At 45.8% G+C, this 15672-nt stretch overlaps 1 protein-coding gene across 2 annotated transcripts in view; it reads left to right on the forward strand.

Moving 5' to 3' along the window:
• st6galnac3 (ST6 (alpha-N-acetyl-neuraminyl-2,3-beta-galactosyl-1,3)-N-acetylgalactosaminide alpha-2,6-sialyltransferase 3) overlaps positions 1–11151 on the forward strand; it is a 33588-nt gene extending 22437 nt beyond the window's left edge. For both annotated transcript variants that reach the window (XM_047028348.1, XM_047028349.1), the window contains exons 4-5: positions 4765–4872; positions 6084–11151. In XM_047028348.1, the coding sequence (XP_046884304.1) occupies positions 4765–4872; positions 6084–6273 (298 nt within the window). In that variant the 3' untranslated portion in view covers positions 6274–11151. The remainder of the gene's footprint in view (positions 1–4764; positions 4873–6083) is intronic.
• Positions 11152–15672: the final 4521 nt, after the last annotated feature.

Here is a 15672-nt window from a genome sequence, read left to right on the forward strand (position 1 = left end):
GGTAATCTGTCTCTTCATCATAATTGATGCTTTTAGAGAGGGTTGGTAAAAACTGTGGAATGGTGGACTTCATGTGTTATTGTTAACCACATGATGTGAGTCCTCAGAATGTGCACCTGCTGTGGCACAGCATACACTCATTACCTGGAGGCAGGGCATGCTCTGGCCCCTGACAACAGCTGGAGAGGATAGAAATAGATGACAAACTCCTGACTGCCAACTCTGACTGTTATTTTGGGTTGCTCATGAGTGTTTATTACAAAAGAAAAATAGCATTACTGTCTGCCACCACTTACAGTGGACCCTTTGTCATTCACTCAGTCTTTGTCATTTAAGCAGACCAAAAGATGAACTCAATTAAAAGCAATAAAGGTGTAAGGGGTTTGATATTGGCCAAACAACCTAAACTAATTCCCCTATGGTTTAAAGGAAGATGGGAAACTGAACAGTGTGAAAGTGTGAAAGCTCAATACTAATATTTGTATGTATTATTAACCTCAGTGGCCATTGTCAGTCTCAATACAGGAAGTAAAAGGCTGGCAAGTAATAGCCTAGTCATCTTCAGTACCACTGGACGTGGTCTGTAGGAAGGACTAAAGTACAAAAACCCTGACACACAGCCCAGTTCACCCATGACTTACTTGTTCAACGCACCATTTCTCTTCCAGTCATCCAAACCTGATGATAACGTTTTTATGCCAACGACCCCTTTAGAAGCTTGTTTCTCTAAGGCACACTACACCACCGTGCTACAAAATGAATGAGATCAAAACTGCTCGGGCAGCAGTGGGCACAGAAGCGTTAGCTGTATATTCTCCACAGAGAGAATTATTAAAGTCCTCTGTTCCAGCTAGATAGAGATCAATAAAGACAGCCTTGGCCCCTGACTGTGAGTTTGATGCATATTGGTGTGGCAGAGTGAAGAGCCATAAGGATACAAGTTGTACAGGAGGGTTTCGGGGGGAGGGAAAAATATGTTTTTGGCTCTCCCCATTTAGCACCATCTGCTCAAGCATTTGGATGTTGCCTTTTTGAAAACACGGAGGGAAAAAAACTAAAAACGCTTGGGCCTAAGTCAACATCGGCGGAGCGGTGCAAGTTATTCTTTTGGCGAGCTAGCTTTCTGATTGACATTTACCCATGGAGCCTCCGTGTGAGAGACATGCTGGAGCGGAGGAGGAGCCGGTCTCCTGCTCCAAACAGGAGGGCCTTGTCCGCCCAACACACATGTTGGAACAGTGTCTTAGCCACTGAACTACAGTAGCCTATCCTCAGCATTCACGAATAGACGATTTTGTCTGATTACATGAAGAAAGTGTTTCTAAACAATGTGAAATACCAACAACATTCGTCTACACTCACAAACACACACACACATCCTCTTGAGATGCATTCCAATGGATCCCTGCTAAATATGGTTAAATATAGTCAAGATCCTTGCTCTCCCGGGTTACAGCATGAACATGAGGCCTTGTGTGGTTGCAGCACTCCAACAAGGGACCCACAATGCTGTTGGCACTTGAATGTACAGCACAGAATGTCAGAGCGATGTCAGGCCTTGGATACAGCTGGTACAGTTGGGCGCATGGGGAGTTGAGAGCCTCTATCTCCACACAGCATTCTCCTCTCCTGTCCTCCCTGTCTTCCCCAAGCCTGTATTGACACATGCTTTAGGAGGACAACAAGGCTATAAACCTCGGGGAGAGAGATGGTGGGGGCCGGATTGACAGTGCACAATGAGAGAAGAGAGGAACAGTAAGACTTTAGACATGAAAGATATCTTTATTTCGCAGTCCAAACTGCCAGCTAACCAACAGTTACACCACAACAGCCATTTTTGTCTTACACTTGTCTTATACTTGTCTTGTTCTAACTTCAGCTCTAACACCCCCTCAGAAAACAGTAAGAGAGAGAGAGGGTCAGACTTGAGAATTAAAAGAGTACAGTGCACAAATTTAAAACCGAGTTCATTTTCTGCTGATGGTTTGAAGAGGGTTTTTGGTGTCCAGGGGCGATTGCTTATGGCATAAACTGCTGTCTGTTATAGATGATGATAGTCAAGCGAATGTAAACATTAGTCTCAAAGAGCACAACTAGCCTTTTTGTTTTTTGCAGGTTGTGAAGGTCAATCTTGATAACTCCTGCCACGTCCACAGGGAAGACTTAACACAGCAATGGTCCAGAAAGCTTACACGCCTCATCACCACCATTAAAATAAATGACTGTGCAGTGCCTTGTGTCAAGGGAACCCCATTTCTCCTCATGGCTAGCTGGAGAATGTTGTCATTGCTGTGTCCCAAGGAGAGTTTTGGAATTTAGAGGAATAATGTCTTTGTATTTGCTGTTAAACCTGACCAAGGGCTAATGTCACTAATCTCTTCCCTTGTTTTTGAATACAATAATCATTTCACCAGCAGATATCCCATTTCCCCTTTTTCCACTAGTGTGCGTGTGCGTGTGTGTGAGAGAGAAAGCGTATGTATGCGCTCAAGTCCAAGATCTAGCTGATGTTTGGATCTAGCTGAGATCGATGCATTGTCTTCAAATGACTGCAGCTGCTGGCCATGGTTATAAAAGGCACCATGTCTCCTCTGGCTTGGCTGTCTGTAGCTGCTGTCACCCAGCAGTCCTGAGGCCCCGAGTGCGTTTGTCCTGGCCGGGGTCTGGGAGATGGGTGGGGATGCGATCGCTGTCGGCCAGGAGAGGAACAGACTCAATCTGCTGTGATGAGAAGAGAGTGGCCCTTCACCGACTCTGGAATAGGTTTTTCCACGAGAGATGGATGACCGGGCAGTCAAGTCCACTGCAGACCAGCACTCAGGTGCTCAGAGATCGGACTGCACTGGGCCGTGGTTTCATCCGATTGGTTCTCTGGCTGTGAACAATTAACTTTGATTTATCGCCATGCTCTAGTTTCCCTGGCTTGATAAGGTCAACTTCTAATCTCCGGGGAAGTCACTCAACCAATTGAAGCATGATGGACAACGTAACTCGGTCTCCCTGATAGTGTACCAATGGGCTGGCAGAGTTAAAACACTGCTTGCAATCGAATATGAAACTCCACTCCAACTCCAAATAGTTTTGACAGATGTCAAATTGTATTGGAGTTGCACTGGGATAACAAAGCCCAGTCACAGTGAAGTGGAGGCCGTTGATGTTTTATCTCGTTCACGTGCATATCTCCAACTGTGAGTGTCAAGCTTTGTGTTTTTTGAACAAAGGTTGTGATGGAAGCTGAGGAGAGTTTTGGGAGAAGCGCCGGCCTCACACTCTGCCTCTGGCCTCACACCCTGCCTCTGGCCTCACACCCTGCATCCGGCCTCACACTCTGCTTCCGGCCTCACACCCTGCCTCTGGCCTCACACCCTGCCTCCGGCCTCACACTCTGCCTCTAGCCTCACACTCTGCCTCTGGCCTCACACCCTGCCTCCGGCCTCACACTCTGCCTCTGGCCTCACACCCTGCCTCCGGCCTCACACTCTGCCTCTGGCCTCACACTCTGCCTCTGGCCTCACACCCTGCCTCTGGCCTCACACCCTGCCTCTGGCCTTACACCCTGCCTCTGGCCTCACACTCCGCCTCCGGCCCTGGCAGGTAAAGCACAACATGTACTCACTGACTTAGTGGATTATTTAGTTAGACCCAGTTTGAAGTGTCGGACTTCATTTTTCAACCACCCTTCATTTCCCAGTGCCGGTAGGGCAGGCCCGTGTTTGTGTGTCAGCATCAATCTGTCTCGCCTTGCTCCTCTCAGCTTTTCCCTGGTGTTACACACATTGGGGGAGAGAGAGAGAAAAAAACATGAGTGAGTTTTTGTTTTCGAGTCTGCTTTATTCAAAGTCTTTTTTTGTTTGCCTGAGATTGAGGCCAGTGGTGATTTGTAGGCAAGCGTTAATCATCTTGTTTCTTTTCATGAAGTAACCGTCAGACTGCTAGAGAGAACATTCAAGCCATTTGATAGCCATGGTGTTGCCTTGTTCACGGACAAGTACCACGTATGGGCAGCACTCAGGGGGATGCTGCGCTGTCTTTCATTCGATTTTTTTTGATGCTGTCGTTCTGTTCAGTCTAGCGCTCAATATGTCCGCGTTATCTGATTCACTCAGTTGTTTGACTCATTCAGCTAACCCTAGCGTATGTGATTCACCCAGTCATAAGCAAAGTAAACGTGTATATCTGATTATGACTCAAGTGACCTTCACCCGGCATGTTTTGAAATGTTGTTTAATAGGTCATCCGATGTCACTTCTCTTTCCGTTTTTTGTTGTTGAAAAAAAATGAAAGAAAGAACATGTTTCCTCATGGCCAGCTTGTAGACGACTATACAGTGTGTGTACTGGTGTTTGTGCTTGCTGCAGCCCAGTGCTGGCAGTAGGAGTGACAGATTGCTAATGAATAATGCGAGAGAGAATAGTGAGCTATTGACAGCCTAGACAGCAGCGAGCGGCTAAGCTGTGTATCAGTGATAATGTTCCATTTCCCTTCTGTGCTGCTCTAACCCGTCATTGCAACAAATTGGCTTTTTGGTTGTTGTTGTCCCCCCCCCACACACACCCTGCCACCCTCTCACCCTCTCACCCTCTCACCCCTCTAGCCTCAGTGTTTGTGTGTGCGGGAAGAAGGATATTGTGTTAATTGTTTGCTTGATTATGACTATGATTATGAGCCAGTGACCTTTGTATTATTAAGGTCCTTCATGAAATTATTGCTTGCTTTCCTATGGATGGAAATAAAGCCCACATGGACTTGTGTTTGTGCGTGCAGGATTCAGTCAGGGTCCTACCTCAGCACTGGCTGGTTCACCCTCATCCTGGCCATGGACATGTGCAAGGAAATCCACGTCTACGGCATGATCAACGACACCTACTGCAAGTAAGGGACGCACACGCACGCACACACAGACACACGGCAAACTCTTAACAACCGTTACAAGCACATTCCCTGCGACAGTGAACCTTCAATTGTTCCACCTTCCACTTTGGGAATGTGTCGCCGATGACACAGTATGAATTTAATGGCTGAATCTATATTCACAGATCCATAAAGGCTCTCCCTGAACAGTGAATCCCATTATATTCCCCACGCCCTCCTGCTTAGAATCCGCTGCAGGTTGCCGGCTGGCTCTTGTACTCAGCAGGTTGCCAGACTGCAGCACCTTATCCCTCTCAAGTTATAATTCAGTTGAGTCCAGAGATCCTTCTTCCCTGGTGGCGTCTGATTTCCGCCTGGCCATAAGGCACTTCGGGGGGGATTTGACAAATAAGATGTTGGCCCCCGCGGGCGCTGTTGTTCATGTCCCCGGATGCCTGCGCTCACACATTCCTACCTCACAGAGCTGTATCTCAAGAAACTACGGTGTATTTATACGACAGTGTAACGTGCTTCTGAAAAAATGAGAGCTTTTTCTAGTCAGACATCTGCTGTGGGCACAAGACGGGAGATGATGAGATTAGCACGGCGGCGTCGAGGACGCGAGCCAGTGTAGCACCGTCTTCCCATGAAAGACAACAGGAAACTGAGTTTCATTGCGTTTTCCAACTCATCTCACGCAAAGTCTGCCATGCTTGATGCATGGCAGCACAGCGCAGAAAGGGATTTATAGAACATCCCCAGCCCTTAGAAGCGTGGTAGCAATTGACCCCGGCAGTAAGCTGTAATTGAGATTCCAAAGGCTGCATAGAGACGGGGAAACCAAATGCATCTGTTGGCTCTGAGGCTGTGCTGGAGTGTCTGCAACAGAGTCGCGGCGGGGAGAACATGGGCTCAGACTGGCCCGGTGACGCACGGCGGGGCATTAACGTGAACCGTCTGTGGACCAGGACATGGACACACCAAGGTTGTTACAGCTCTGCAGCTAATGGCGTCCTCAAGAGCTGCTCGTTTCACATCATGATCCTACTGCGGTCATGGGTTTGGGGGTGTTTTTACAGAGATGAGTTCAGTAGGACTTCTAGTATGCCCTTCCTACTTCTTTGCCTCTCTGTGTTGATGGAACCCCCTTCTGCTGTTGTTCTGTACTCCTATCTTTGTCTTTCCTTCTCTTACCCTCCCTCCCTCCCTCACCCCATTCTGCCTCTCTCCAGGACAGAGCACTACAGGAAGGTGCCCTACCATTACTATGAGGCGGGAAGCAGGGACGAGTGTGCTGAGTACCTCCTGCATGAGAGCGCCCCCTACGGAGGGCACCGCTTCATCACAGAGAAGACCGTGTTTGCCAAGTGGGCCAAGACGCACTCCATCAAGTTCTACAACCCTTCCTGGCAGCTGTCGTGACCCCTGACCCCTGGCACACACGTGGGTCGACCTGGGTCACTGTCCAGGGCTCTGGCAATATCGGATGACACACTGGCATCAAGGCATGTCTCTCTATACAGTCGAAATGTGTTAGGAACAAAACAGTGTATAAATGATTACGGTCTCCACTCCACTCCCATCCTTTACCCTTAATCCGGACCTTTCCGCGAATCCCATCCATAAGGCATCCTGCTGTGTTTGGGGTTCGGGGATTTGGAACCCGGTTCTTGTCCTGCTAGGTTCGCATTCAGGAAGTGAGGAAGCCCTCTCCTGGTCCTGGAGCTGAAATGTCAGCAGCCATGCCCTCTCTCAAAGACGATCACACTAGTCCCATCCTACTGGGCAGATATGAATTCAAAACAGTGGAATGTTTTCTGTACCTCCCCTTAACTCGGTACCGGCAGATGCTGCGACGTGGTTGTGAGGATGTCTCCGCGCAATCATCCAATCACACGAGCGCAACGTTTGATAGGTGGATGACTCGGTGGAATTGTGCCGAAAAAGGACATATGGGGCCTTTGATCCATAGGATTCCCGGCATCACCAATGTTTTGATGCAGCGTATATTTCCTGGGTGAGCCAGACATTCATGTCTGATGTGGGTGTAGTTCGGCCATCGTATGGGTAAGAAGCCAGATATCCATGTAATAACTTTCCTGCTTTGATGTTCATCTTGGGTGGATCTCCTGTCAAGCTATAATTGGGTATATGTGGCAGACTAGCATGACTGTACCCTTAAGAAGAAACACATGAAAACTCCACCATTGCAAAATCAATCATTGCTTTCCTTTTCACTGCTCTGTTCACCTGTAGAACACCTGAAAAGTGTGGTGTTTTGGGGGTTTTAATGCTGTGAAATCGATTTTGTAACGGAAGCATGCCTGCGTAAGCTGGATGTTCCTTGCGGCTAATAGTAATTTATTTTAGAGCACAGACAGCGAGCTTTCTACCGTTCAGTCATGTGCCATCTTAAGACAACAGGGCCATCCTAACGATACACAGAGAGCGACCGTGCAATTAAAACCCTGTCCTCTCAGACAGATGGCAACGCCGAAGCGACCCAGTGAAGAGATTGCAGCGAAAAAACCGCATCGAGAGCAAATTGCTCCCCACTATCATGTGTGCCTGCGATATGATGTGCAGAGCTCATACACACGCGCTCTCATCTCCTTATCTATTCCTGTGCCTATGTTCAGAGGATATCACTGTGTTCCCGCGTGCATATCTCCCAGTCAGAGTGACTTCAGACACCTGCATGCTCTCCAGTTCACGCCTTCACCTCGGTGGGCGACCATTTTGAACCCCTTGACTGGGTAAAAAAGAAAAAAGGTGCTGAAGCGCATTAACCAGCAGCCGACACCGTAGCCCGCCTGACTCGGAGTCAGCTTCCTCGTGTGACCTGTCCCCTTGCGGTGGGATTAGCGAGAGAACCTGCAGAATACAGAGACAAGAGTGAAACCGCGTGGTAGTGAGCTCTGGTTTTCGGTCGAGTCCCTGACTGAGACCGCTGTGATTACGGTCAGGTCCTGGAATGTAGTCTACTGTACCTTACACGCTCAGCAGTCACTCTATATCTACACACTGTCTTACTGCGTTGAGTGTGTTCTTACTGCGTGTGTTGGCTGCGTATCCCTTCTCTTTATGCAGTCCATGGCGTGTCGAAGCGAGTATCGTAGCTGTAGCAAAGCGACACGGAGCTCACAAAGCCGTGAGTGGCACAGCTCTTTTTCTCCATGTTCCATCAGCGTGTGATTGTGATGACATCAGCCGGCAGCTCAGTTCAGTGTCCTGCCTGTTCTCCTCTCCTCTGCTGCTCTGCCGTAGCAAACCAAGCTCACCACCAGGACACTCACTGGCAGTCACAACGAGCCACTGTGCCCAGCAGGGCACTCAACGCTGCGCCGGGTCAACTTTGTGGTGCCACACTTCTGAGCACTGTGATGGAGGAGCACAGTTGTTTGCATGATGTTCTCTACCACTGCCCCCCCCACCCCGCCCATGTCCACAGACTGCAGTGTAGCCGTCCGCTGTTCCTTCCAGCGTTCGAATAGCGTCTGAGGTCTATGGGGGTAGCGGGAGTGACACTAATAGCATTTTCTCCTGGTTTTCATCTGTCCCGTATCTCTTATGGGCAGGTCCCCCCCTCCCCACAGTGGTTCCATCCCTCCTGAGACGTGCACAGACGCAGCTCACTGTAGAACCCAGAGCACTGTGGCTCACACAGGTCCTGGGGGCAGGACGGACCCTCCCAGGGCCTCATGCAGCCGTCCACTGCTACAAAACAGGGCAGGCACACTCCACAAGGCAGACATGTAGAGCCCTCCAAGTAGCCGAGGCCCCAAGGGTCTCCCGCGGAAACACTTGGTGCCCTTTAGATCGTTTCAACGTCCCAGCTCAAATTGGGCACTGTGATGTGTGGTGGTAATGGTGATTATCATCCATTTCAAAGGGAGCGGTTCAGATTTGAGATTTGTGTATCTTCGCAACGCGCCTCCCTCTCCACTCATTTCAAATTGCCATTAGTCGGTTTACATAAGTGCTTTTTATGTTTGCTAATAAACAGGCAGAACAATTTGATGATTTGTTGTGGTGAAGCACTTTTCCTTTTTCACATGAAGTGTCCTTGCTAAGATAATTTCTTTGTAGTGAATTTGTGGAATGGATAATGAGGAATTTGGAATTCCCTAAATGGAATTAGGTTATATTTACCACACACCTTTGTCAGTGGCAAATATGCTTCACATTTTTTCCATATAAATAACGCAAAATATGTAGTGTTTGTTATTGTAGATGGCTGTTCATTCTGTGGTTGTTTGCTTTTTGGTGATTCTTTCTTATTTTGTTTGACACTCCTTGAACTTTGATTGTTTCGTTTTTTCTTCTGGTGTTTTTGGATTAAACTGGACAGGACGGTTGCTTAAAAACAAGATTAACTCCTTATGTGTCTTATGATAGTCAATAATATTATCTGTTAACAATTTGTCATATTAGTTGTAATATGCAATGTTGGTCAAGGCTTATTTATTGTTAAGGTCTCTTATTATCACTTTTCACATGAGATGACACTTAATGTTTCAGAACGTATTAAAGCATCAGTAATGAAAAGCAAAGATTTCTCCCACACACTGAGAAAAGTTGATTTTTCAGTGTTTTCTTTGCATGAACATCCTTTGTTGATACAGTATTAGAAAACTGCAATGTCAACATGTATAAGTGCTTTCAGTCTAATAAATACATAACAATCAGATGAAAGATAGGAAGTGAACCCATTCAACTCAATGCAGCATATTGTTGAATGCAAGAGTCATTTTGAGAGACATTTTGACAGTACTTCTCTGTAAAAACATATTGTTCCTAATATCTCAATTCCAGCCATGAAAGCTGGAGGTGCATGCTTTGTTTCCGCACACTTTATTTTAATTATGAAAAATGAATCAGCACTGCCATGCAGTTGCTGATAGAATGCCAAGTCTCGCCTTTGTAGCATTTATCAAAATGTTCTACATCATAGGATCGTTGTGGGTTAGCTAATGACATCTCCCCATTGGAAAGCAAACTTGTTTATTTTGGATGCTCTTTACCTTGTTTCACAAACAATGACACCCATTTTTCTCCATGCTTGTCCCTCCCTACCCTTGCAACATCATATTCGCATCCAAACATTTCACAGTACCCACTGCACACATTAGGTTATCTCCCCCATTCCTTTCCCATATGTCTAATTGTATTGCTCAAGGTATAGTTCAGTCGTGTTCTACAGAAACCAACACGTCAAGTGCACTTCGCCGACCCAGTAGGTCATTTTACACTGCTGGAAAAAAAGCCACATCAAATCAAAAGGCTCTTTTGTCAGGATTGTGAATATCCCGACAGCGAGGAAACTTCACATCTGATGTATGACCTAATAAGTACATTGCTGCGAGCGTCACTCTGCCCCTTGTTCAGGGGTGAGGAATGCTCCTGGAGCCTGTCGAGTAATGAATGACTGGCCATTTACACTAGCATATACAACAACAGAAGGGCTGGCGAATTGTTTGGTTCAAGAAAGCCTCTCCCATCTGCTAGACTTTATACCAACATCCCTTTCGTTAATAGTTATTTTGGAAGTGTTACCCTTTCATCTGCAGTAGATCTCTGTCCACAGTGGTCTTGTGCAACTGGAAGACTCTGTTTCCAGGAAATCGTCCTGAGAGGACTTCAATTTTTTGCGTTGGGCCGTTTTCTAGTGGACCTGTAAAAGTCTTTATGTTTTACTTCCATTTCCCTACAGAGGACACGTTGAGATGAAAAGTATTTGGAAATTAATCTGTCTTAAGAGAAGCAAAAACTAACATTCAAAATTACATTGTATATATCTCCACATGTAAGCCCTGTCTGGGCAGATGGTCGGATCATCCCATACTGCAGGCATTAAGATTCTGCTCATTCTTAGATGACAAGAACAGCTGGTAGTGACCATCACCAACATGGTGAAGGAGAAAAAATTCAGATAACGGTGCTTCTTGGCTTTGTGAGTGTCACTGCACATACACTTTAATGGTTGAAAACCTTCCTTTTTTATGCCAAACGTATTTCAATTGCGAGGTGAAAAGATGAATGCAGTATTTTTCACATACGCGCGTTTACATTTGAACTGTGATCAACTGTAAATCTATACTTGTTCCTGTGCCCATGTACTGTGGTTATACTTAACTGAACTATGGTTCCCATTATTGTTTTGTTATTCCTAATTTTCTATAGTTTTGCTTCTGTGCTGTTTTTGTAATCCATAAACACCTACATCTGTATAAAAGTTTATTTAAATTAAATATTGTTTTGTACTCTCTGTCTGAAAGTTGTTTTTAATAAACAATTGAAGCTGAATTGCAATTATGTTGCTTCATTATGGGAATGCTTTTTTAAAGTTAAATTAAAGTGTAACATACTGTAGTTCTAGCATCACCATTGATTTATTATAGTAAAGCTGGAAAAATAGAACAAAGTCTTCATTTGAAGATGTTTTATTTTATTGTACATAGGTATTTGATAGGTAGGATCGATAACCAATTTGTCACATTATGTCAAAGCATGATGAATACAAATAGTGGGGTTTGTTGTCTCCGCAAATCAGTGTTCTTTAATATCCTTCTGTTCACCACTTAGATCAAAATGAACGAACCACAGGAGATCTGTCATCCCTCTTCTACCTCATCTTGTGGATTCCATGACAATGTCTCCAGCCCTGTCTCCAGCACCCATCCATCAAGGTGTTAGCTGTGCTAGACCTGACACCACTTGCAAGACTTCAAATACAATACAACTGAACGTTTTAGGGCACCTATGTTCATGTCCAACTGTGTTTAAGTACTTATTTCATGTTCTAAGTGGTAGTGGCTCAGGATGCCTTGGTGAGGATGGAAGATGAAGCGAGGTTTGATGACAAACTCTCCTTGGAGTGTGCTTTGTCTGCTTGGCCTGCCTGCTCATGTATCTTAGCCAAATCCTGTTAATTGGGATAGTGCACTGAATCTGTGGTGGGTGGTGTTTCCAGAAATGCTGACCCACTGTTGCTGAGCAGAGAGAAAGCCGAGGTTCTTCTAGTCACCGAAGCTACAAAAGAGTGTACCCAAAAACTGAACAATTTGTAACTTCCAGAAATCTCTCTCAGTTTCTCTCAATGTGTCTTGTCACCTCAGAGGCTTTGTAAGGACATTGAGCTGTCTTTCCAATGTGTATAAAGGCGCTTCTCTAGGACTCCATTTCAGCCATGTTGCCTCATAAGAGACTTGCATGCAGCGGGCTCTTTTTTATTCACAACCCTCTCCTACAGTATGGGGTGTGATAGGGACTGTTACACTGACAGCCTCATGCTTTGTTGGTGGTGCCCACCCCCTTCAGCCTTCCTTTCCTCTTGTCTTTACTTGTCTCTTGTCTGCAACTGGTAGGAAATGGGTTGGCTCAGAGTGTCAGCCATTAAGTGTCAGCCAATCAAACAAAATAAGAATGGAACACTTTTTTTCACACATACACACACACCACGCGTACACTCCGACCAACGTGTTGAACTCAGCTTGAATCTTTTACACTCTCACTAACAGACAGAGAGTGTAATGATTTTATTTCAGCATTACTTGTACTTACTGTAATGTTTTGGAAAGTACTTATGAAAGTATTTATGATTTTAATATGTTTATAATTTATTATATGTACTGTAAGTCGCTCTGGATAAGAGCGTCTGCTAAATGAATAAATGTAAATGTTTTGGTGATTATATACTAGTACAGTTTTTTCATGGTAATGGTGTTTGTGCTGCCTGAATTGGCCTGGACGCTCTTGGAAAAACAGATTTTTTATCTCAGTGAACCCTTCTTGGTTAAACAAAATTGAAATAAAGAAATAAAAGAAGTGATTAGGTTGGCCTCAGGGGAAATACTTTTACCTTATCAGGAGTTGAGTTACTCAGTAATGTCCAATTTAGTTTTCTTCTACCAAGCTTGAAGTTTGCAACATAACATACCTGATAGTAGTTTGACTACTATAACATTCTTTACCATCTCAAGGGCTTTCTCTGCTGACAATCGATCGCTTCCTCAAACTAATAGTAGTTATATAGCATCTATTCATGGATTTGACTCCTACGATTCAGCATTTGAGTTACTGACTGGGTTTTTACAGCTGTCGTTAAAACAACTCTATTATGTTAAAGGGGGAGCAGCTTCTCCCAAATTCCTGTTGGTTTCCGTCAGCAGATAAATCAAGAAATACCCACCCCCCACCCCACAAACACACACTCTCCTCCCCCGCAAACTCCTCTGAGCGACAAGTAGGTGTCAGACAGTTTTGACAGTTTGGGGAAAGAAGCTGGTCACTCACAGCCATGTCAGTGAAGACATGTCAGTGAAGACCTGCCAGGGTTTTCATCAGCTCTGTTCATCCCTTATGTTGGAGAACTGAGGTAACCCCATGGTGCCCCTTTGAGTCCACTGACAGGTTCCTGAAAGGTAACTCTCCAGCGAGATGAAGTTAGCATACAAGCCTGCAGCGATATGTCGATGGAAGAACACAGCTAAAAAGAACACACACGGAGTCGCCTGTTGTTTTGCAGTAGTAGTAGTATTATGAAATTGTACACAACATGGGTCCAAGTTGGATTCATTCGTTTTTTTGTGGGCAGAAGTGTTGCTGGACTTCAAAGCTTTTGATACAGAAGGTTTTGGTGCAGTCAGTGTGTCTGCCTTTACCTCAAACAGAGATTAAATCTCTCGGGCATCTCTCACAACTGTCACTGCACGCCCTGCAAATAAAGAGTATGCATCCATCCAATGAAATCACAGATCTCACATGGATACTTGTACAATTCTCCATCTATACTTCTGCATCCAGATGGAGAGAATGGAGGTAGGTACTGGAGAGAAGGAGGGGCCGTCAGCCTTCTGCTTGCAGTATTTATGAAATAAGACACAGAAAATAACCAACAACCTCACAAAATCCCCCACTGTCGACTGGCAATTATATGTAATAACACACAAGCACACGCAAACCAAACGTTTTCCTCACACAGGGACTAGGCTGAGGCTAGGACGGCTCTCCTACACTAGCCAGGTCAGGCAGCAGGGGTGGAGAGCTGCCAGGGCCGGGGTACGTGGAGCATGGAGCCGCAGCCAGAGCATCTGCTGAGGCTGAGCTGACATCAGGAGAGGCTAGCTCTTCTAACTCACAGACAGAGGGAGAGGGATAGAGAGAGACTGGAAGGCAGGCAAGTAGACGGGCATATAACCACTGCCTGGCAGGATAGGCAGGATAGATGGAAATAAAGATAAACAGACTGGCTGAGAGGAAGGGGAAATACATTTACAGACAGCATGACAGATGGACAGACAGTCAGACAGGCAAACACAGTGAAAGCGGGAGACAGTCATTAAAGGCTGAAATTACCTCATTGAATACCCAGTAATCTGTCTCCCGACCACAGATATCGAATGCTGAGGGTTTTTTGGATGTGTGCTTGACATTCAAACGCAGACAGGCATCAAGAGGGGTATAATCGGTACCCTAAGAATGAGCCATCTAAGCGGAGAAAACCTTTTTCACCAAATGTGGCTATTTTCAGAGGAACACATTCGCTGGGGAATGATATAGAGAAATCATATTTTGGACTTACTGTCGTATTGACAGCCCACTGTAAACTGCGACCAAACAGAAAGTCTGGAGTTGAGGACTTTCAGTTGCTAAAATGGAAACATGTACCCACAGTTGGTCTGCTACAGTATTGCATGGGAGAGCTACCAAGGGCTGCTTTCCCACTTGGCATAGTCATGGGGCTGGAAGTGCTTGTCTTCCCTCCAGTACACACACACACATAACAAAGCCAGGCATTCACATACAGTACCTCTGGGTCTCCCTCTGAACCCACAGCCCACTCACCCCTGAAACTAGATTCCCCCTCCATCATGCCTGAGGGAACAATTTAATTACAGGCCAGCACTGAGCATAGGAGAGACATCATCCTCAACCATACTGTAATGCCAGCAACAAATAGGGGTAGCAATGCCCTGGCCACTCAGTCCTAGGCCACAAGGATTGTATTGTAAATGTAGACCAACCGAAAAGAGATAGCAGTTTAATGACGGGGGGTAATGTTTAACCAATTGAAAACTGTCAATGTTAGTTATTCGAGATTCAGTATTAGAATGATCTGGTCTGTTTCTGTTTTGGTCTATTTTGTGTTTTTACCACTGAGTACACTTCTGTTTGGGGTCCTTATGCTGGATCGGTTCACTCTGCAAATTCCCTGCCACTGTTATCATACCAAGAATGGGACTAGATTCCAACCCAGATAACGTGTGTCCTCAGGCCTTGCCTGCATGTGACCTGGAGACTACATGGCCCCTGGCTGAGGACATGACAGGACAACAGGCCCCCTCCTCGTTTGTCATCAAGCCCCAGGGTAATAAGAGGGGTAAATTAGGTGTACTTGTCTAATTATGTAAAGGACAAAAAAGCCAGCCAAATGCTCTCGTCAAGGTCTTCGCTGCAACACCACAGGGAATAGTCCCTCATAAATCACCTCAGAAACACTGATCCACGGTAGATTAGAGGAAACATAAAAGGAGAAGTTTATTGGGGGCCCAGGTGGAGCCACACAGCCAGCCGTGCTGGGGAGGCTGACGGGTGATGAGGGTGTGCTGCTGAAAGCCCTGCTGTGACAGCCACCGCACACACCTGCTGGTCAACACAAGACTGTCAGGGTCAGGAGGATATCAAGGGGCTCCGTTAGAGAAGATCTTGTCAGGGCAAATGTACAATTAACATCTGGGGCTCCATATTGTGTACAGTGTACACCAACACTGTTCACTATAATGAATAGTCCATCATGATATTACCTATATGGTAGTAAAC

This window comes from Hypomesus transpacificus, chromosome 10, assembly GCF_021917145.1.
Source record: "Hypomesus transpacificus isolate Combined female chromosome 10, fHypTra1, whole genome shotgun sequence".
Lineage (NCBI taxonomy): Eukaryota > Metazoa > Chordata > Actinopteri > Osmeriformes > Osmeridae > Hypomesus > Hypomesus transpacificus.